This window comes from Hemiscyllium ocellatum, chromosome 10 (genome assembly GCF_020745735.1).
Source record: "Hemiscyllium ocellatum isolate sHemOce1 chromosome 10, sHemOce1.pat.X.cur, whole genome shotgun sequence".
NCBI classification, from domain to species: domain Eukaryota; kingdom Metazoa; phylum Chordata; class Chondrichthyes; order Orectolobiformes; family Hemiscylliidae; genus Hemiscyllium; species Hemiscyllium ocellatum.
Window position 1 is genome coordinate 96714724 of NC_083410.1, and position 23357 is coordinate 96738080.

Here is a 23357-nt window from a genome sequence, read left to right on the forward strand (position 1 = left end):
CTTGCTGGAGATCAGAGTCGAGAGCATGGTGCTGGAGACTAGATGCCAAATTTTTGAGGTGAGAGAAAATGGATTTTAAAAAGAGACTGGGTGTTTATTTTTAATGCAGAATAGCGAGTGTGTGGAATGATTGTTCAGAGGAAGTGGTGGATGTGGGTACAGTTACAATGCTTAAAAGACACTTGGATAAATACAACAAGAAATGTTTGGAGGGCTATGGGACAAGTGTATGCAGGTGGGACTAGTTTAGTTTGGGATTATGATTGACATGGGCTGGTGAACGGGTTTGTTTCCGTGCTGTATGACAGACAAGTTGGACTGAAGTGTCTGTTTCTATACTGTATGACTCTCTAACCATTTGTCACTCCTCTCTCAACTCCTAGCATTCTCCTACTGCCACGTTTAATTGTCTAAGTGATGTTCAACAGATCCAACATGCTGATGGCAAGCTGAGAACGAACTGAAGAGTGCTGCTGAATGTTTGGCTGACTTCACATTTCACCCTTTAGATTAGCTACCTGTTGCTTGTATATAGCAACTGTTTACAAAACCAAGCAAGTTTTTGACTGATGCTGACAGCTTATAGCCCCAGATGCAAATTCAAGCCGTAATGCTTCATGTCAAGTGCAGTCAACAAGAAAATGTAACCTTAATGCTTTTGCATGTGGAAAATGAACAGGGAGCTTGTGCCTACAAGGCAAAATGAAACATTGCCACTGTCAATTCAATGTCAGATGTCTAGATTGGCCTAACAAGCTCAGAAATAAAGCATTCTGGAAAGAGACAGGCGTGTGATAAATCACTTTCTTTTAATTATGTATGCTTCATCATCAAATAAAGACTGTTCCCATAAGCAGTGAACAGACACTTGTAAAATAAGGTCCCTGATAAGTTACAGTTTAACATTCAGACAGGGCTGTGGAGTGAAACAAAGCCTTCCAACCTGGCTGCAGGCCGATGTTACTTCTTCTTGGGTAGGGCAATGTCAAAGAGCTCGTACATAACATAGACTGTACCTGGAAATGAGGAAAAGAGATTTCTGTAATTATAGTCAAACATTTAAAGAAAGAAAATCAGCAATACCATGGGTTTTCCAGAGAGAATTATTGACAAGTCAATTTACCAAGTGCGTGTAAAGTTTTTTCCGGTTTCTGCTTTCATGTTAGCAATTCCTGACATTTCTCTTATTTTGTAAACCCCAGTTCTCAATTATTTTATCAAACTGCACCATTGGTCTCAAAGCACTACCAGTCCCGAGTTCACAAGAATAGCCTAGAGGATAGACCCTCTCGACCCGAACTTACCTTGTTGCTGAACCATCATACACAAACTGATCTCACTGGTTGGGGCTACAACGCAGAATGTGTTGAAATGCCTAGCATGAATAAGTCCCACCCTCACAACTACCATCAAAATTTCACAGTGCGATCTCCAATGAACTGCTTGCTTCATTTTATCCTCTTTCCTGACACTAGTTTCAGAAGCATTTTTGAAAAATTTGAGCGTCTGCCCAGGTTCAAGCCTCCAGCTGCACAGGAAAAGGAGCAGACATCGTGTGTGCACTGTGAACAAACCCTGGTTAGTAGGGACCAGAATCTTTAGCTCCTTCTGTGCTTTAGGAATGGCACATTGGCTCAGCGGTTAGCACTACTGCTTCACAGAATAACGTCTGATACCACCCTCAGGTGACTGTGTGGAGTTTACACATTCTCTGTGTCTCTGAGTGAATTGCCTCCAGGTCCTCTGATTTCCTCCCAGTCCAAAGATGTGCAGGTTAGGTGGATTGGCCATACCAAACTGCCCAAGGATGTACAAGCGAGGTAGATAAGCCTTGAGAAATGCAGGGGGATGGGGTAGAAGTGCTTTCAGAAGGTCAGCATGGACTCATTGGGATGAGTGGCCTGCTTCCATATGACCAGGATTCTATGATTTTACTTTGCAGTGGCTGAGCTACACATTAAGTGTATCCATTTCTGTTCAAAGATGCATTTCAGTCAACAAGTTAAATTCTCTCTCTTCACAAGTGCAACCCCTCACAAAGCTGACTCAAGGAGGCCACAGAACTCTAGTTATTCTTCATGGTTCAACCTACAAACTAGAAGTGGGTTGATAATTTGGCAGGGGCACGTTCACAGCCCATACCCATTGCAGCTCCGACATAACACCCAAGTCACTTCTCCTGTTTCCACACTGTAGGGATTCTATGATTCTAAGTCTATACATTTACTCTGTTTCATAACCAGTTTTCTATCCTTATATTCCCTGGTCTGGGTGGGTTACTCTTCAGAGGGTTGGTGTGGACTTGTTGTGCTGATGGGCCTGTTTCCACATCATAGGGATTCTATGATTCGAAGTCTAAGTGACAACACCTAGATGAGTCACTGTACAGGGACTCAATGACTTTACCTACATGCATAAAGATCAGGTTTCAAAAAGCAGTACCAAGTAAGTCTTACCCACAACAGTGAGACCCATGGTTAGCCTGTACAGCACAGCATCCATCACACCACCTTTTAGATGGACTGGCAACCCATTGTCCGCCTGAAACAAACAGATGAATCAATAGGAGTCAATTGTAGCATTGTTGCACCAACATTAGGAAAGCAGCTAATGAGCCAAACCTAGAGATGCTGTTGAGGCTAACACAAATTCTTCTCACACTGGTTACATTGAAGGGCAGGAAATTCACAGATCCAGAGAGATTAAGGCAAAGAGCTACTTTCACATCTTTGGAAGATGAGACTGCCAGCCCATTGTGCAAAGTGGAACCTGCAGGAGCAGAATGTGGGGCAAGGAAGGAACTAAATTGGGTACATATTCAGAGATAGCAAGTTTGCTGGTGGAGAAAAGGCTTGTGAGCACCAGCTTCAACTCCAGTCTCCAGACTGTCAGTCCTTCTAAATCACACGGTTTCTTCTGTCTGACATACATTTCTGGGTGTACAAGTCAATCAAGAGCCAACTTATATTTTCAAAGGTCACGGCTACAGAGCACAGATTCCAGGGCTATATTACAGCTGAGACTGTCAGTGAGATAACACAACTAATGAAGGTCACAGTGTACAGAAAGCTAGATTTAAAGCCTATCCCAATCTGGTGGGCGGCACGGTGGCTAGCACTGCTGCCTCACAGCGCCCGAGACCCGGGTTCAATTCCCGACTCAGGCGACTGACTGTGTGGAGTTTGCACGTTCTCCCCGTGTCTGCGTGGGTTTCCTCCGGGTGCTCCGGTTTCCTCCCACTGTCCAAAGATGTGCGGGTCAGGTGAATTGGCCATGCTAAATTGCCCGTAGTGTTAGGTAAGGGGTAAATGTAGGGGTATGGGTGGGTTGCGCTTTGGCGGGTCGGTGTGGACTTGTTGGGCCGAAGGGCCTGTTTCCACACTAAGTATAATCTAAAAAAAATCTAATCTAATCTATATTGCTACACTGAGACTAACAAGGCCACATCCCACTCTGCTGTGCTACTGGGATCCAGCCAGTAGGTGGCAAGGGAAGCACTCCATTACCATTCCCCAGCAAAAGTACAAGTGTTCCAAGTACAAGTGGTCTGAATCCTCTGTTCTGTCAGAAATCCTATATCCTATAGTGGGTGGCACAGTGGTTAGCACTACTGCCTCACAGCGCCAGAGATCCGGGTTTAATTCCCACCTCAGGCGACTGACTGTGTGGAATTTGCACATTCTCCCTGTGTCTGTTTGGGTTTCCTCCGGGTGCTCCGGTTTCCTCCCACTGTCCAAAAATGTGCAAGTTGCCCGTAGTATTAGGTGAAGGGGTAAATGTGGGGGAATGGGTCCGGGTGGGTTGCGCTTTGACGGGTCGGTGTGGACTTGTTGGGCCGAAGGGCCTGTTTCCACACTAAGTAATCTAATCTAAAAGGAGATATCTAACCCAGATCAGACTAAAAAGCACTCACTTTGATTCACTTTTAGGCCTTCCCAGTTAACAGTGTAAACAAGTTTCGCAATCCTCATAGGTAACACCGGAGTGGGTAGACTCTGAAACCAAGTACCCCTTTTCTGTGTTCAGTGCTATGCGCTATTGGTTAAAAAGCCCTTATGGGAGATCCAAGATGGCGGCGACTCAGCAAGTCTGAGTTTACAGTGCTCTTCCCAAAACCTGGGTAAAGTGAGTTACTCACCCCCACCACACTTACCAAACCACCCAAAAAATTTTCTAACCTTAATTAGCTGCTTACTATTATATTTAAGCAGTTTAATATTAAGTGGATAATGAGTAAACCAAAGGGATCCCGCAGCTCTCAGAAAACAAAGACCCCTCCCCCACCCTCCTCTCCTCCTCTGGCTGCAGCTGATGTAAAAACAGGCCTTGAAGAGATGATTGCCAGGCTGGAAACGACACTCGTCAATTTCATTGCAGAATCCAGACAGAGATGGAATGCATTCGAAGAAAAGTTACAAAAGCACAGCCAGGCTCTCGAGGAATTACAGGGCCGAGTGGAGGGGGCGGAGCTAAAGGCCACGACCTCCGAGGCTGCAGCACAAACAGCTGCAGAACAGGTGCGAGCTCTGGAGCAGAGAGTCCGGGCCTTTGAAATCTACATGGATGACCTGGATAATAGAAATCGGAGAAAGAATATCCGAACAAGAAGAGAAGGGACAGTTAGCAGTATTTCTGGAGCGATGGCTGCCCCAGCTTTTAAACCTGGGGGCTGAAACTGACCGGGTAAGGGTGGAGTGGGCCTACCGGGTCGCAGTACGCGGATCTGGCCCAAACCAGCGCCCACGCCCGGTCCTGTTCCGGCTGCAGAGTTATAGGGAGAGGCAGATACTCCTGGATGCCTCCAGAAATCTTGGAAAGGATCCTAAAGCCATGATCCATGAAGGATCCAAGATTATGTTATTTCAGGACTTCTCCCCGGCTCTGGCACGAAGGAGGAAGGCGTTTGATGAGGTGAAGAAATGTCTAAGGAACTTAAATATTCAATACACCTTACGCTACCCAGCGACGTTATGCTTTAACCATGAAGGATCCGAGTATAATTTTAGATCACCAGAAGAGGCTAAGGAACTTTTAGACTCGTTTAAATAAATCGTAAGAGACAATTTATGTTGGCTTGCCTCTTCCACACTCCGTGGGGAGAAGTGGATACTTTACTCTACTTTACTTTTGCTTCTGGGAGCAGGGTTGTCTTCCCTTGCTATTTTATGTTATTATACTTAACTGTAATCTGTTGGAGTTGTAATTTTATAGTTATGTGTGTTTGTACGTGGCATTGATGCTATCAGATATACTCAGGTATGGGTGGGGAGGGGTGGGGGTGGGGCGCTCACTGTTAACTCTAGCTTGGTATTATATCTAAATCCTATTAAGGAGCGCCCGGGTCAAGGGTGGGACACTGTTTGGGAGAGGATATGGTGGACCTTTAGAAAGGAAGTAAGGCCCCCTGAGAACAAGGGGGAGGATCTCCATTCAAACATGTTTTATTTTTTTTGTTCTTATTGTTTGGAAATAGTTTCCTTTTTATTATACTGTTATGAGTGTATTAGAGAACATTTTCTCTTGTTTGAAGGATGTAAGTGACTCAACTAGACACTCTGGATAATTGTGGATTAGATTAGTAGTTAACTGAGTTTCATTGTTTTTCTTTCTTCTTTAGTATCATTCCTTTGAATTTTGATGATTATATATTTAAGATCTATTTTTATATTAATGTTTGTGCTTGAAAGTTCTGTTTATTTTTGTAAATCTGTCAAAATATTAAATTTCTAATAAAAATATCTTTTAAAAAAAAAGCCCTTATGGCACTTGGACAGCTGTGTGGGAGAGGGGAGCCAGAGGCACTTGGTAAGTGGGTGAGGACGTAGGAAAGGTCAGCTCACATTGAGTTGGGGGTGGGGAGAACGCTATCAGAGAGATGATCAGGGCGTGTGGTGGACAGGATGTGTCTGGGTATCAGACAGAAGAGGAGTTGGTGAGTAATGGGTCAGGGCCTAGGATGAGGTAGCCATTTTATAGTTTGCCAGAAGTTAGAGTAGGTTTTAATGTAACAACTTTTCTGGGCTAAGTTTTGAGGTAAGTCAATCAGAACCCTCCAAAGTGACTGACTTGGGAACTTTAGCAATGCTAGGCAATTGCCCATTAGAAGGTTGACTTTGTAAGGAGCTCCTCTGGAGCTAGCTGCATTAGGATGATTTCTGTCTATGTTGCTGCAATGTGCAGCTTCTTATCAGAAGATCAGGACCAATGTTCTGCACATTGAGATCCTTCTCAACCTCTGCTTAACCATCAGTATAAATGCTGGGAGCTAAGGTCTATCGTTGTAAGAACGGTGGAGTGCGTCTCCATACAGAGATTACTAAAAGCAGGTACGTAAAACAAAAATGTTAATGGTTTTCATCTCTGCAAGACTGGAATACAAAGAGGGAGTTATTAAGTTACAGATAGATGCGCTCCAATCAGAGCACTAGAATATCGCATTGAGTTTTGGGCCCTCCAATAGAAACAGGAGATATTGGCCTTGCAAGTGGTGTAACAGATTAACCGGAATGATACTGGGCATAAAGGGATTAATTCTGAGTTGCATGATGTTAACTTAAACTCCCCTGAGTTTAGAGGGTTAACCTATTCAAAGTGTTTATCACAAGATTCTTGACAGGATAGGTGGAGAAAAACTATTAAAGATCAGCATGGGCATGGGTATCACTTTACATTTTGAGCTGGGCCATTTAGGAGTGTCGTTTTGAAGCAGTTTTCCCACAAACTTGGATCCTTAGCCTTCAAAAGGCTGTAGACGCTGAATGGGACAACTGGGATCTTTTTGACGGAAAAAAGGTAGGAAAGTGCAGTTCGAAGGCACAGATCAGTCACCAGCTGACTGAAGAACAGAGCAGACACAAGGGGCTGAATGGCCTCCTGTCCTGTTCACAAGGACTAGACCAAGGCACGGCTCCAATGACAGTCTGATAATCATTCAAGATACTACAATGGCTATGCTCTACTTTTTTCAAAATACTGCCAGTTCACATTGGAGAGTAACAAATATGATCATATATTTGATCATGCATCTCTCCAAAGTTGTTGTGATGGCGCACTGTAAAACAAACACATTGCAGTTTCAAATACACCGGATATCAAAGATATTTCTTGCCCTTTACTCTTGAAGGTTGAAAATATGAGATCTGTCAATTTACAGCCATAAAGACAACGGATTCTTAAATCTGAAACCCAATCAGTCTTTTGTACACAGGTCATACTGATCCTTCATCACAGCATGCTTTTCTGTTGCCTATAACCTTTAATATCTTTCTCCAGCAACAATTCCCTTTCAGGAAGGATTTCTGAATTCTGCTTCAACAGTTCATTCCCCCACATCTCCGTTAATTCTGCGGCCACTCTGCTTATATCCTACCTTCACCTGGTAGAGTGGGTCTCACTGCGGCCAGATAATAATAATCCTTCTGGTTAGGTAGTAAGAGACTAGCCAAACCAAGCAAACTACTTCTCATTCAGTTGCTCCCCCATAGGGTCAGTTTCCACTCACTCCAAATCAGAGGCCACTGAACAGATGGCAGCCTTGGCTTTTCAAGCTGCCATTTGATAAGACTGCAGAGAATGCTGACTTTGCTTCTGCAGTTCTCCTGAATTTGCCAATTCCTCCCTTCAGCCTGACTGTGCAGATCCAGGTATCTACTCAATTTCCCATTGTACAAAAAGAACATAACTAGGAGCAGTAGGCAATTCAGCCCCTCAAACCTGCTCCGCCACTCCATATGATCATGGCTGATCTTATCTTGGCCTCAACTCCACTTTCCTGCCCACTCCCCATAAATTTTCAACCCATTGCTAATAACTAAATCTATCTCCACCATAAATTTACTCAATGTCCCAGCATTCATCACACCTTAGGACAGCAAATCCCACTGATTCATGATCCTTTCAGAGAATTTGACTTCACTTCTTTAACTCTGCTACCTCTTATCCCAGAGGTTGCAATAGATTTGTGCTGGAACGGAACACTATTCACTTCTAGCCCCATTAACAGCATGGGGGAGGCCAGAAATGATAGTGTTCCATCCCAGCACAAATCTATTACAACTTCTGGGATAAGAGATAGCAGAGTTAAAGACCTGAGGTGAAGTCAAATTCTCTGAAAGGATCATGAATCAGTGGGATTTAGAAACCCGAGATAAGGACAAATTCTCTCAAAGGGTCATGGAAGTCGAGAGGCAAGAGCCATCTCCACCATTCAGTTAACAATACTTCACTCAACGCCACTATCAATGGGTGATTAGGCCAGCAATGCCCAGATCCCAGGAGTAAATAATTCTATGGATGAGGAATGGACCATTTCTTTTCATATTTTTTCGAGGCAACATTCAATGTAGTGTTAAAACTCCCTCATACAAACTCAGAATTCACACATTTCCCAGTCCATTTTGCAAGCTATTGGCCTTATGTTGAAACACTAACAAATAGTTCTGGTCCTTATTGGGAAACACAAGCACTGCAATCATTATTTCACATATATTACACAACTCCCCTAAAAGTACTTCTCAAGCAGCCGTTAGTTCCAGCTGGTCAGTGGACTCCCAGGTGCACTCTGTGAGATGGCGGGAAAAAAAAACATCAAGAGCTCCTCATTGACGGTGAAAACACAGTCTCAGTCTGCATTCAAACCTGCAGGGTAGCCTTGGTGGAAACCTTAAATGCAGAGCGAAAGAGAGAAACAGGGAAGGGGCTTCACTGCGTGTACACTACCCTGGAGAAATAGCTCACCCTGGCCATGGCAGAACAGGCCACATTTTTATCTTTTTCTTACCACTTCCATGGACCAGACGTGATTGGATGAATGCCCCCTACTTCCCCTCCCTTCTGTGCCAGAAAATTACTGATGAACTACGTTCTGTAAACCTCACCTTCCAACAGTTAAACAGGGTATGGTAAGCTGCTGCTCTTTAAGTTTTCAGTCAGCTGCCCTGACATTCCCTCTGTAGCTTGCTGTCAAATGAAGAAGGGCTCATGCCCGAAACGTCGACTCTCCTGCTCCTTGGATGCTGCCTGACCTGCTGCGCTTTTCCAGCAACACATTTTAGCGTGTCAAATGCCATCCAATAACAGTTCTCCAAAATGTTTGTGGCAGCTCCTATGGAGGTAAGGTCTCCTTAAGATGGTGGCTCAAGAAAACACTCATCTTGAGCCAAAAGATGATTATTGAACTGCTTTAAATCAGCAGAGCCACAAAATGACGCCAACCTTCCCCTAAACACACAATTCACACAAGCACATGCGCCCAGCAAAGATTAGTAGACAATGAGTGGGTGGTCTGCACTGGAGTTAAAAGTACACGTCAAGTACATGCAAACTTAACCCATGAGGAGGCTGCAGTGAAGAAACGTGCAAACATTAGGGGCTCAGTGGTTAGCACGGCTGTCTCACAGCACCAGGGACCGGGGTTCGATTCCAGCCTCGGGCGACTGGCTGTGTGGAGTTTGCACATCCTTCCTGTGTCTACATGGGTTTCTTCCAGGTGCTCCAGTTTCCTCCCACATTCCAAAGATGTGCAGGTTAGGTAAAATTGCCCAGTGTTCAGGGATGAATAGGTTAGATGCATTTAGAGTCATAGAGGTGTACAGTATGGACAGAGACCCTTCAGTCCAACCAGTTCACGCTGAACAGAATCCCAACCCAATCTAGTCCCACCTGCCAGCACCCAACCCATATCCCTCCAAACCCTTCCTATTCATATACGCATCCAAATGCCTCAAATCTTGCAATTGTCCCAGCCTCCACCACATCCTTTAGCAGCTCATTCCATACACCCTCTGTGAAAAAGTTGCCCCTCTTTTATATCTTTCCCCTCTCACCCTAAATCTATGCCCTCTAGTTCTGGACTCACCAACCCCAGGGAAAAGATTTTGTCTATTTATTCTAGCCATGTCCCTCAATTTTGTAAACATCTATAAGGTCACCCCTCAGCCTCCAACGTTCCATGGAAAACAGCCCCAGCCTGTTCAGCCTCTCCCTGTAGCTCAAATCCTCCAACCCTAGCAACATCCTTGTCAATCTTTTCTGAACCCTTTCAAGTTTCACAACATCTTTCTGATAGGAAGGAGACCAGAACTGCACGCAATATTCCAACAGTGGCCTAACCAATGACCTGTACAGCCACAACATGACTTTCCAACTCCTGTACTCAATACTCTGACCAAGGAAAGCACACCAAATGCCTTCTTCATGAGCCTACCTACCTGAGACACCATTTTCAAGGAGCTATGAATCTGCATTCCAAGGTCTCTTGTTCAGCAACACTCCCCAGTACCTTACCACTAAGTGTATAAGTCCTGCTTAGATTTGCTTTCCCAAAACGCAATACCTTGCATTTATCTGAATTAAACTCCATCTGCCACTTCTCAGCCCATTGTAATCTGAGTTAACCCTCTTCGCTGTCCACCACGCCTCCAACTTTGGTGTCATCTGCAAACTTACTAACTGTACCTCTTGTGCTTGCATCCAAATCATTTATGTAAATGACAAAAAGTAAAGGACCCAGCACCGATCCTTGTGGCACTCCACTGGTAACAAGCCTCCAGTCTAAAAAACAACCCTCCACCACTACCCTCTGTCTTCTACCTTTGAGCCAGTTCTGTATCCAAATGACTAGTTCTCCTTGTATTCCGTGAGATCTAACCTTGCCAACTGCCAGGGATTCTAATCCAAAAACTACTACCCATGTGACCCACAGAAATAACAAACGGGGGTCAATGATGACTAGAATGACAGCCTGCTATATACTAGGCAGAACTTGGAAACAACTTGGTTATTTGCTGGTAATGCAATACACGTAAGGCTGGATAAAACAATGCTCGAGTAGACATTGGCTTGCATTCTTTAGCCAAGGAATATAAACATTCAACCAAGTTATGCTTCAAATGCACCTTCATAGGGATTTGCTTAGTCGGCCTACAATGTTATTTATTGGTGCGGAGTCCACGAGCAAAGCTTAATCGCAAAAATTCACACAGTGACTACTGACCATTATGGCAGCCAATACTGTGTCTGTTGGAAGTTCAAAACTTCAACTCAATTCTTGAAAACGGAAAAATATATCAACCGTTCACCTTGGGGAAAAGTACAGATGTCTTGAAAATAAAAGCACTATTTTAAGGGCACAAAAACAAGTTAAAAACATTTAGAGTAAAAGTTCAATACACCAAGATTGAGAAGATTTGTAGTTCAGGTTGAGTTCTGGATGTAAGTTTGCTCGCTGAGCTGGAAGGTGCGTTTTCATGAAAACTAACCTTCTAACTCAGCGAGCAAACTTATATCCAGGACCAACATTCATGTTTAACACTGTCAGTAAAGATAGATAATGCTCTTTCTAGCAAATGTGCCAATTTACATTAATCTTAATGGAAGATGAGCAATAAAGCAGCCAGAATCCGTTCTACTACCCCGGATGGATAAGTCTACCTAAAAGGGAGGAAATGGTTTACAAAATTAATTGTATTTCTTAAGTTAAGATTGCTTCTCTAGGATTTTGAAAATCAACTGCAACTATGACTTTCTGAATTGTGAACTTAATGTCAAATTATTTGAAACCTACAGATCTGATACACATTCTTATTCGTCTCTGTTGGTAAGTAGTAAGTAAAGAGGGTACACAACTTAATCTGTGATAAAACTCATTGTTTTTACTGTTTCCAAACACCAGGCATGATGGGATGAACGCCTCCATTCTAATGCTATAAAATTGCATGGTCAACTATATCCCGCAAGCCGTACTGTCCAGAAACTTATCTCTATCTGATAAACTGCTGTTGTTTAACTACACTTTCATCAGCTGCTTTAATATTCCCTTTATAGCTCGCTGTCAAATTTTGCTTGTTGTGCAAACATGGAGTTGAGGGTCAGTTGGCTGGATGGCTGGTCAACAGTGTGGGTTCACTCCAAAACCAGCTGAGGTCACCATAAAGGTCCTGGCTTCGTGAACTCACCCCTCACCTGAGGCATAGTGACTCACAAGTTAAAGTATTGGCAGGCATCTGGTCCTGAGACTATGGCAACTTTAAATGTGGAGCAAAAACACAGTGAAGACCTGCAGGACGTGTCCAGCAAGGGGTCACATTCTACCCCAACACAGGTCTCAGAAACTGTCTTGTATTTACAGGAATCAAATACCTAAAGTATTTTGAGATATGTTGCTGGAATAAGATGACATGATGCAGTAAGGGATCTTTGGCAGAAGTAATGACATAAATCTCAAAGCTCTCAATCACTACAGCTTTGCTGACCTTGTGCCTGAATTAGTTTTAAACTTAGTAATAATCGTAATTTCGCAACAACGCAGTTATTGTTCTAATATGTAAACATCAAGCTGGGAGAAGCAAACTAAATGGATATTGATTTTTTTCATATTTAGCAAATCCTATCTTAAGGCAGAAATCACCTTCAATTTCTAAATTCAGCAAATGCAAATAGTTGCAAGAACGTTCGTTGACTCAGATGACTTGCACTAAATGATAACCATGTACACAATCAGTAAGCACAGGATAACAACAGCAGCATGGCAGCATGTAGAGTTCCAATTCCTGAAGTAGCCCAACCCAGTCCACACAGGTCACTCACCTGAAATATCTTCTGCTTCTCAGGAACCTTATTCTCCACTCGCCGGCGGGCTGCAGTGCTGAAGGTTCGCTGTGAAAGCTGCTGGAAAGCCTGAGGGAGAAAACCGCAATTACATGGAAATGTAGTTTCCCAAATGGACAATATTAGGCCAAGTGTGGATGCATTACACATGGATAATTATTAGGGGTGCACTTATCACAGATGCAATCCTAGATGATCTTTTGATTGCACCAGCTGCTGCAAATGTGGGTAACAAGTCATAAAAATAGCAAGCGAGGTGAATGGCAAATTAATGTGGCTGTCTGAGTGATAGAGAGGCAAGGTTGCCAAATTCATCTGCAAAATTTGAATTATACAGCAGTGCAGAATGAGTAATTCTTTTTTTGGCTCCAAGTCACAACAGGATAGTGTATGTTGGGCATCAGCTAAGTGCTGAGATGGATCAGCTGTAATGGCCAAACAGATAAGAGTAGAAGTGAGTTTTGAGAAGATTTGTAGTCAGGTTGAGTTTCCTTGGGTTGGTGGAGTTGGAAGGTTCGTTTTCAAACATTTTGTCACCATTCTAGGTAACATCATTGGTGAGCCTCCGGTGAAGCACTGGTGTTATGTCTCACTTTCTATTTATGTGCTTAGGTTTCTTTGGGATGCCTGTGTCATGTCCTGCGTTGCTGATGTCATTTCCAGTTCTTTTTCGGAGGGTGGTAAATGGGCCCAAGTCTATGTGTTTGTTTGTAGAGTTCCGGTTGGAATGCCATGCTTCTAGGAATTCTCGTGTGTGTCTTGGTTTATTCAATGTGGTGTTTGTTACAAACAGGCAGAAAACTAGCCACCAGGATACATGAACATCTACTAGCCACAAAAAGACATGACCCACTATCAATAGTATCTTTACATACAGATGAGGAAGGACACCACTTCGAATGGGACAACACATTCATCCTAGGACAAGCCAAACAGAGACATGCACTAGAATTCCTAGAAGCATGGCTTTCCAACCAGAACTCTATCAACACACACATTGACTTGGACTCCACTTACCACCCTCAGAAAAAAAAACAGAAAATAACATCACCAACCCAAAGTGGGTCGTAACACCAGCGCTTCACTGGAGGCTCACTAATGACGTTACTTAGTATGGTGACGAAACATCTGAAAACAAACCTTCTAGCTCAGCGAGCAAACTTACATCCAGATAGAGTAGAAATTAAAAAGCTGCAGATGCAGGGATTCAAAGAGGTGACAAGGTTGAAAACATTCAGTGGAATACAAAATACTGAGTGGGGAAATGGATGTGGCAATACTCTGGGACTGAGCTCTTCTTTGCAACATTGCTTGCTAGCTGACCAGCCAGGGCTAGCCATAGGCTCGCACTCCCAGCTCAGACAACCCCATCAAGGGAGCAAATAAATGCTACTGAAATTCTCCATGTTTCAGATTTTCAAAATGATGATTGAGATCCACACACACGTGTCTAAATTACCTTTTCTCCAGATAATATCAAATACAACATTTAAAGTATGGTTGCTGTGTAAATTAAAACCTTATAACCAATTATGTACTAAGATAAATAGTGTGGACAGCCATTCTGTCCACTCATCCTATTCCATTATTTAATAAGATAATCCTGAAAAATCAACATATTCAATGATCCTATTTCACTTCTCTGTGGAAGATAATTCCAAACATTAGCACCCTTAGAAGACATTTACCCACGTCTTCATTTTAAACAGATGGGCCTTTATTTTGAAACTGTGCTTCCTGGCTCTAGAGGGGAAAGACACTAGTGTGTTTTGAGAAGATCTGCAGCTCAAGTTGAGGTTCTGGATGTAGGTTTGCTCACTGAGCTGGAAGGTTCATTTCCGGACATTTCGTCAGCCTAACATCTTAGAGGGCTGCCGGGTGAAGCACACTGAGAATTCAGAGAAGCATGGCATTCCAACCGGAACTTTTTCAACAAACATGTTGAATTAGACCCCACTTATCACCCCGAGAAAAAGAACATGAAATGACATCACCAACCCAAAGAAACCCAAACATAAATAAAAAGCAGGAATCATGAGCAGTGCTTCACCCAGAGGTCCACTGAAAATGTTACCTAGTAGGGTGAGAAAACACCTGGAAATGAACTTTCCAGCTCAGCAAGCAAACCTACATCCGGGAAAGACCCTCTTGGCATTCACCCTGCCAAGTCCCTCAGAATTGTGTTTCAATAAGACATCCCATTCTTCTAAACTGCATGAATACAGACCCAACTTGATTCCCATTCATCCCAGAAATGAATCTCCCCTGAGCTGCTTCCAGTGCAAGTATATTCCTCCTTAAGAGTTGCACTATCTGGTGTCTTGATATGCAAAAGCTCTTGCTTTAACAATAGATATATATCCAGGTATACATATATACCAAGTATATAGATATAATGGTGTATATCTGTATGTTGAAATGACCACCTGGACTTGCATATAACTTAAAAATCTGCAAGTGAATCAAGGCATGAAACAAACACACAGAAAGGAGAATAGACACTGCTGTAAGCAGGACATAAACAGACCCCTGAAATGGAGACCAATTGGACTACATTCACAAGTAGAGGAAATTTAAAGCAGCAAAGTATAAAGTCAGAATAAATGAGACAATACAAAGTAAATGCTGAAACTTAAACATAGGTGCAGGGACAAAAATCTGAGTGCTTTGGAAACAAATCTTTGACCATAGCAGGGGGACACTGAAGAGATTATTAACAGAGCAGAATGGAATCTCTATTTTGTACAGGTAACATCTACAAAAGTGAAACCTTTATGCTAAAATTATGCGAGTTAGACAAACTTCAACGGGGGCAGTGTGCTCAAATTCTCACTGCCTGATCCCATCAGGGCCCTCACTCTCCACACTCAGGCCTCTCAGTCACACCCACACAGCCCTTACTTCCCTACTCACTCTGCACCCCTCAGGACCTTCACTCCCCACCCCCAGGACACACAGTGACCCACTCATTCATCGCCATCAATATGACCCTCACGCTTCTCAACGACCCATCCACCTCACAGAGCCTCACACCCCTTCTCACTCTGGACCCTCAGTGCCCCTAATATCACCCTCACTCTTCCCCTTCCCCTCAGAGCCTCATTTCCCCCACTCACTGTGCCTCCTCAGGGCCCAAACTTCAATCCACTCGGGACCCTCAAGCCCCACAGTCTCCCACCCTCCCATTCCTCCTCCTCCTCCTCCTCAGGGCCCACACCCTCCCGGTCCTCACCGTCACGTGGCTGTCAATCGCACTACCCAGTGCCTCCGCAACCTCAAGGCCTTCCCTCACCCTCCCTGCCTGCCTTTCCCCCCGCATAGGCCTCACCCTCAGAGCCCTCACTCCGGCCATCTTCCTTTCGGTTCTCCACAAGGACAAACGCCAGCCCACAATGCACCGCTTCCCGCAGGGCCGGGTAGGAACCGGAAATCAGGCCTGACGTCACGCGCTGGGCTGGGACGCGAGGAGCGCGTCGCGCGACAGACCGCGCGCGCCCAACGGTCACGTGACCCGGGCGGGAACCGGTCACTGTGAGGGCTGAGGGCTGAGGAAGCAGGAAGCTCACGGGGTCAGCAGAGAGGGGGGAGGGGAACAGTACTGTCTGAGGGGGGTGCGCGCCCTCGCCCTGTCTGAGGGGGGTGCGCGCCCTCGCCCTGTCTGAGGGGGGTGCGCGCCCTCGCCCTGTCTGAGGGGGGTGCGCGCCCTCGCCCTGTCTGAGGGGGGTGCGCGCCCTCGCCCTGTCTGAGGGGGGTGCGCGCCCTCTCTGTCTGGGGTGGGGTGGCCGCCCTGTCTGGGGTGTGGGGTGGCCGCCCTGTCTGGGGTGGGGTGTGGCCGCCCTGTCTGAGGTGGGGGGGTGGGGTGCGGGGTGGCTGCCCTGTCTGAGGTGGGGGGGTGGGGTGCGGGGTGGCCGCCCTGTCTGAGGTGGGGGGGTGGGGTGGCTGCCCTGTCTGAGGTGGGGGGGTGGGGTGGCTGCCCTGTCTGAGGTGGGGGGGTGGGGTGGCTGCCCTGTCTGAGGTGGGGGGGTGGGGTGGCTGCCTGAGGTGGGGGGGTGGGGTGCGGGGTGGCCGCCCTGTCTGAGGTGGGGGGGTGGGGTGCGGGGTGGCCGCCCTGTCTGAGGTGGGGGGGTGGGGTGCGGGGTGGCCGCCCTGTCTGAGGTGGGGGGGTGGGGTGCGGGGTGGCCGCCCTGTCTGGGGTGGGGTGCGGGGTGGCCGCCCTGTCTGAGGTGGGGGGGTGGGGTGCGGGGTGGCCGCCCTGTCTGAGGTGGGGGGGTGGGGTGCGGGGTGGCCGCCCTGTCTGAGGTGGGGGGGTGGGGTGCGGGGTGGCCGCCCTGTCTGAGGTGGGGGGTGGGGTGCGGGATGGCCGCCCTGTCTGAGGGGGGAGGGGGGGTGTGACCGCCCTGTCTGAGGGGAGGGTTGAGGGTGTGACCGCCCTATCTGAGGGGAAGTGGGGGTGTCACCGCCCTATCTGAGGGGAGAGGGGGTGTCACCGCCCTGTCTTAGGGTCACTGAGAGTTCGCTGCAGTGTCTGAGGATCATTCTTGGGGGAACACTGCACTGTCTGATGGTTACTGTGATGGGGTCTCTCCAAGGGGGACACTGCACTGAGGGTCGTGGAGTCATAGAGAAGTATAGCACAGAAACAGATCCTTCGGTCTGACTCGACAATGCCGACCAGCTATCCTAATCTAATCTAGTCCCATTTCCCAGCATTTGGACTGTATTCCTCTAACGCTTCCTATTCATATACCCAACCAGATGCCTTTTAAATGTTGAAATTGTACCAGCTTCCACCATTTACTCTGGAAGCTCATTCCTTACATGCACCACCCTTTGTGTGAAAAAGTTGCCCCTTAAGGTCCTCTTTTCCCCTCTCTCCTTAAACCTATGCTCTTTAGCTCTGGACACCCCCACCCCAGGGAAAAGACCTGTCTATTTATTCTACCCCTGCCCCTCGTGATTTTGTAAAGCTCTAGAAGGTCATTCCTCAGCCTCTGAGATTCCAGGGAAACAGCCCCCACCTATTCAGCCTTTCCCTGTAGCTCAAATCCTCCAATCCTGGCAACACCCTTGTAAATCTTTTCTGAACCCTTTCAAGTTTCACAACATCCTTCCGATAGAAGGGAGATCAGAATTGCGCACAGTACTTCAAAAGTGGCTTAACCCATGTCCTGTACGTTTTGCAACATGACCTCCTAACTCTTATGCTGAATGTTCTGACCAATAAAGGAAAGTGTACCAAACACCTTTTTCACTATCCTATCTATCTAGGACTCCACTTTCAAGGAACTATGAATCTGCTCACCAAGGTCTCTTTGTTCAGCAACACTTCCCAGGACCTTGCCAATAAGTGCATAAGTCCTGCCCTGATGTGCCTTTCCAAAATGCAGCAATTTATGTTTATCTAAATTAACTCCATCTGCCAGTCCATCGGTCCATCTGATCAAGATCCCATTGTACTCTGAGGTAACCTCCTTCACTGTCCACTATACATTTAATTTTGTTATCATCTGCAAACTTGCTAACTATACCTCCTATGTTCACATCCAAATCCTTTATATAAATGACAAAAGACAGCGAACCCAGCACCAATCCTTGTGGCACACCGCTGGTCAAGCAATCCTCCACCACCATCTTCTATCTTCTACCCTCAAGCCTGTATTCAAGTGATGAGTTCTCCCTTTATTCCATGCACTGTCTGATGATCACTGTAAGGGAGGGAGGGGGGGAGGGGGAAATCACTGCCTGAGAGTCACACTGAGGGGACACTTTGTCTGAGGGTCACACTGGGGGACACTGTGTGAGGGTGGCACTGAGGGATCACTGTACAGTCAGTCCTGTCTTTCAGCTCAGTAATAGAACCCAAAGCATTATTGGCAGGCAAGATTAGATGACCCTCTGGGTTGTTAATTTCTGGGGCAAGTTGCTGAAAGTTCTGTGGCATTGATCCTAATTGCATTTGTTGTTGCACATGCATTGTAAGATGTTCGATCATGTTACATTAGCAGTATTAACCATGTGTAATGGGTTAAAGGGTTATAGGAAGTGGGTAGCAAAGTGAAGATGAAACCTAAATGAGATTAGTCACGATCATAATGAATGATCAAGGAAGCTTGAGAGGAGGAATTACCCCTTCCTGCTCTTATTCATGTGTTAGGTTGGACTGTTAGAAATAACTTGTCTATGTATTGTGGATTGGTACTGTTGTAATGTTGCAGAATAAAAGTATTATTGTTTGTTCAAAACTGTGGAATCTTGTGGCTCGTTTCTCTTAGTTCATTCCCTTAATCTCTGACTTTGTCTAAAAATAAGTTACTTGTCCCGAACCAGATTGTGACATAAAATAGGTTTTCTGACCTGGGCCATAACAGAATTGCTTTTTGTGGACAGGATCTACCTAAGCTGTATAGCTTCAAGCATTGAAGCTCTACTGGAACATATTGGCTAGGAGCACACTTAGTTCTGCAGTTCAAGTCTTTGTTATTATAGTGGAATGTTGTCAGGGTTTGGCCTCTAAGGGAGAGGCAGCTGTGTCATGAGAATTTTACTAGACTAATAATCAGTGGCCCAGGCTAAAGTAGGAGTATGGATTCCAATCTCACCATGGCAGCTGGTGGAATTTAAAGCCAGTTAATAAATCCAGAGTATAGAACAAATCTCAGAAATGGTGTCATGAAAATGTCATTTTTATTTTAAAAAACTCTGATTCACTAATGCTCCTTCGAGAAGGAAATCTGTCTATGTGACTTGAAGGCCACAGTAAAGTGACTGGCCCTTAACTTCCCTCTGAAATCCCCAGTAAGCTATTCATTACTAAGGCTGGGTAACAAGTGTGGATCATCCACTCAGCATGTCTGGTTCAGGATGGATTGAAATACCTCAGCCTTGATTTTTGCACTTTTGTCAAGTCTCCCCTCCTGTTACTTGTTTAATTGCCCAATACTGTCCGTGACTGGTGGCAGGATTGCAGAGCTTGGATCTGATCTGTTGGTTGTGGGAACGTTTTGCTCTGTCTATTGTGTACTGTTTCCACATTTGATCATATGTGTGATCCTGTGTTGACATTTTGGCATCTCCCTTCTGGCTCTGCCTGGTGCAGCTCCTGTCATGCACTCCTGCACTAGATAAACTTGACTGGACCATCGTATTCCCAATTCCCATTATCCTGGTTCGCCCCTGCACTCCGTATTGAGCAAGTGTCGATTTCCTGGCTTGATGGTAATGATAGAGTGGAAGATATACTGAGGGTATGATGAATACCGTTCAATTGCTTTTGATGTCCACAGCAATTTGTGGATGTTTGGTCTTGAGATGCTAGATCTGTTTGAAGTTTATCCCATTTAGCATAATTGTAGTGCCACTCAACAGGCCAGTGTGCATCTTTAGTAAGAAGACGTGACTTTGTCTCTGCAAGGACTGCAGTGGTCACTTAATACTGCCATGAACAGATATATCTGAAACATGTGGATTGACGATGATGAGATAAACGAGTTTTTTTTCCCATATTTGTTCTCACTACCTATTGCAGGCAGATATGTCTTTCAGGACTTGACCAGTCCAGGCAGTAGTGGTGCTACTGAGCCAGTCTTGATGATCATATCGAAGACCCCTACCCAAAGTGCACTCTGTGCCCTTTCTAACTTCAGTGTTGCTTCCAAGTGATGCTCACATATGACCTGATACCTGAGACTTTGTCAAATCCACTGCTATTCTTTAGGAATGCCAAACAACTTACTCCTGCTGTGTATTATACTGCCATTACAGTGGGTGTGTCCTGCCAGTGAAGGTGACGGTAGTATCTGCAATGCGATCTCTAAGATATGATCCGGTGAGTGTGTTGACAAATTGCCGATGGTGTTTAATTTAGATAAACGTGAGGTGTTGCATTTTAGTAAGGTAAATCAGGACAGGACTTCCAAAGTTAATGGTAGGGGCCTGGGGAGTGTTGCTGAGCAAAGAGACCTAGGGGTGTACAAGTGCACAATTCCTTTAAAGTAGAGTCACTGGTGGTGGTGAAGAAGGCATTTGGCACACTTGCCTTCATGGGTCAGTGCATTGAGTGTAGGGGTTGGGATGTCACGTTGCAACTGTACAGGACATTGGTTAGGCCACTTTTAGAATACAGCAGGCTTGCTGGCTAAGCTGGGAGATTTATTCTCAGATGTTTCATCACCATGCTAGGTAACATCATCTGGTGAAGCGCTGGTGTTGTGTCCCGCTTTCTATTTGTGTCTTGATCTGTTATGGTTGGTGATATCATTTCTGATTCTTTTTCTCAGAGATTGGTAAATGGGGTCCAAGTCGATGTGCATTCAATTCTAGTCTCCCTGCTGTAGGAAAAATGTTGTGAAACTTCAAAGGATTTCGAAAAGCTTTTCAAAGGTATAGCCAGGAATGGAGGGGTTGAGTTATAGGGAGAGGCAGAATAGGCTGGGGCTGTTTTCCCTGGAGCATCGGAGGCTGAGGGGTAGCCTTTTGGAAGTTTATAAAACCTTGAGGGGCATGGATAGGATGCACAGTCAAGGTCTTCCCCTCAAGTTAGAGAAGTCCAAAACTAGAGAGAATAGGTTTAAGGTGAGAGGGAGAAAGATTTAAAAGGGACCTCGAGGGGTAGCGTTTTCATGCAGAGGGTGATGCATGTATGGAATGAGCTACCAAAGCAGGTAGTGGAGGCTGGTACAATTGCAGCATTTAAAAGGCATCTGGATGAGTAAATGAATAGGAAGTGTTTGGAGGGAAATGGGCCAAATGCTGGCAAACGGGCCTATGTCATTTAGGATATCTGGTCAACATGGAGGAGTTGGACTGAAGAGTCTGTTTTCATGCTGCATAACTCTGTGACTCTATTCTGGCTGCTTTTTGACCAGTCTGTCTACTTCTTGACCAGTCTGTCTACTTCAATACAACCCTCCAGGAATTAGTAAAGAGGATGATGCTGAATCAACTGAGCTGTTATCATGTTATTTTCTCCTAGGTGTTACTGCTCTAATTGTGCACAGATTACCTACATTAAAATGGTAACCACAGCAACAACATATAAATAGCACTCTTAACCTAATGATACAGTCCAAGGTGCTTCACAGGATTAAGCTATGAAACCAAGCCACAAGATAGACTGGGTTTGATGTTTAAAGAGTCTGGATAAAGAGGGAGATTTTCAGTGTTGCCTTTTGGGAGGGGTGGGGGCTGTGGTGGTGCCAGCAGCAGAGTACGGAGAGCTGTTTGGCACTACCTTTCTGGAGTTGACTTCTCACCTATCAAGAAGTCTAAAGTGGGGAATTTTGTATGTGTTCTGAGGCTGCATTCCCATCCCTCCTTGGGGATAGGAACATACCAATCAGGACCTACACAACTGAGGCACCGGTGGTGAAAAAATTAAGATCAGAGATGCAGGAGAAGCCAGAATGAGAGAATCACTGATACCTTGGAGGATAATCGGGCTGGAGATGATTAGAGATAGGGAGGGGAGAGGCCGTGGATGGTTTTGGATGCAAATTTTAAAATTGAGTTGTCACTTGATTAGGAGCTAATGTAGAATAGCAGGTGTAGGCATTATTGGGGAATGAGCTTGATTTGGTTTGATTTATTGTTGTCAGGTGTACCCAAGTACAGTGAAAAGTTTTGTTTTGCAAACAGCATTGACAGATCATAAGGACACACCGATCATAGGGTGCTTAGAGTGAGGCACACAAGGTTACGACTGCACAGGAGGTGTGCAAAACAAGATCAACATTAGATTTGAAATTAGCGAGGTCCATTCAGAATCAAAAAATGCGGTGCTGGAAAAGCATAGCGGGTCAGGCAGCATGCGAGGAGCAGGAGAGTCAATGTTTCAGGAATAAGCCCTTCACCAGGACCAAGACACAAATAGCAAGTGGGACAGAACATCAGCACTTCATCAGAGGCTCACTGATGATGTTACCTACCATAGTGGTGAAATGTCTGAGAACAAACCTATCAGCTCAGTGAACAAACCTGAGCTACAAATCTTCTCTAAAATCACATTATGTACCCAGATAGGATGCTTTCTATGATGTAGCTGTAAAGGTTGGAGAGGGTCCTCACGACATGCTGAATTTCCTAAGCCACCTGAGGCAGAGAAGGCATTATTGTACCCCCTTGACCATCTTATCTACATAGGAGGCCCAGGACTGATTATCAGTTATCGTCACTCCCATGAGCTTGATGCTCTCGACCCTCTCCACCTCAGCTCCTTTGATGTAGGTAGGAGTGTGTCCTCCTTCTTTCTTCCTGAAGTCAATGATCAGTTTTCTTGTTTTGCTGATATTTACAGAGAGGTTGTTATTGCACCACCACAAGCACTCTATCTCTTTCCTCCATTCTGACTCATGTTTGTTTGATATTCAGCTACCATGGTGGTATGTCAGCAAACTTGGAGATGGCTGTTCATGTGACATTTGGCTACACTGTCGTGGGTGTACAAGGAGAACAGTAGGGGGCTGAGAATGTAACCTTGTGGGACGCCAATGTTGCAGATTATCAAGGAGGAGGTATTGTCGTCTACCTTCACTGATTACGGTCTGTGGGTCAGGAAGCTTAGGATCCAGTTATAGAGGGCAGAGTTGAGACCTCAGCTTGGAGTTTTGAGATTAGTCTGGAAGGGATTATGGTGTTGAGGGTGGAGCTGTATTCAATGAATAGCAGCTTGATGTAAGTGTCCTTGTAATCCATATGTTTCAGGGATGAGTGTAGGGCTAGGAAAATGGCATCTGCTGTGATCCTGTTACATTGGT

General features: G+C 45.3%; 1 protein-coding gene across 1 annotated transcript; it reads right to left on the bottom strand.

Annotated features, from left to right (window-relative positions):
- Positions 1 to 790: 790 nt before the first annotated feature.
- LOC132819865 (cytochrome c oxidase subunit 7A2, mitochondrial) lies at positions 791 to 16042 on the bottom strand. The gene is made up of 4 exons (XM_060831776.1): positions 15935 to 16042; positions 12586 to 12675; positions 2457 to 2541; positions 791 to 1016 (listed from the first exon to the last, which is right to left on the bottom strand). Exons 1-4 carry the CDS (start codon positions 15956 to 15958, stop codon positions 961 to 963), a joined length of 255 nt encoding a protein of 84 aa, XP_060687759.1. The 5' UTR covers positions 15959 to 16042; the 3' UTR covers positions 791 to 960.
- Positions 16043 to 23357: the final 7315 nt, after the last annotated feature.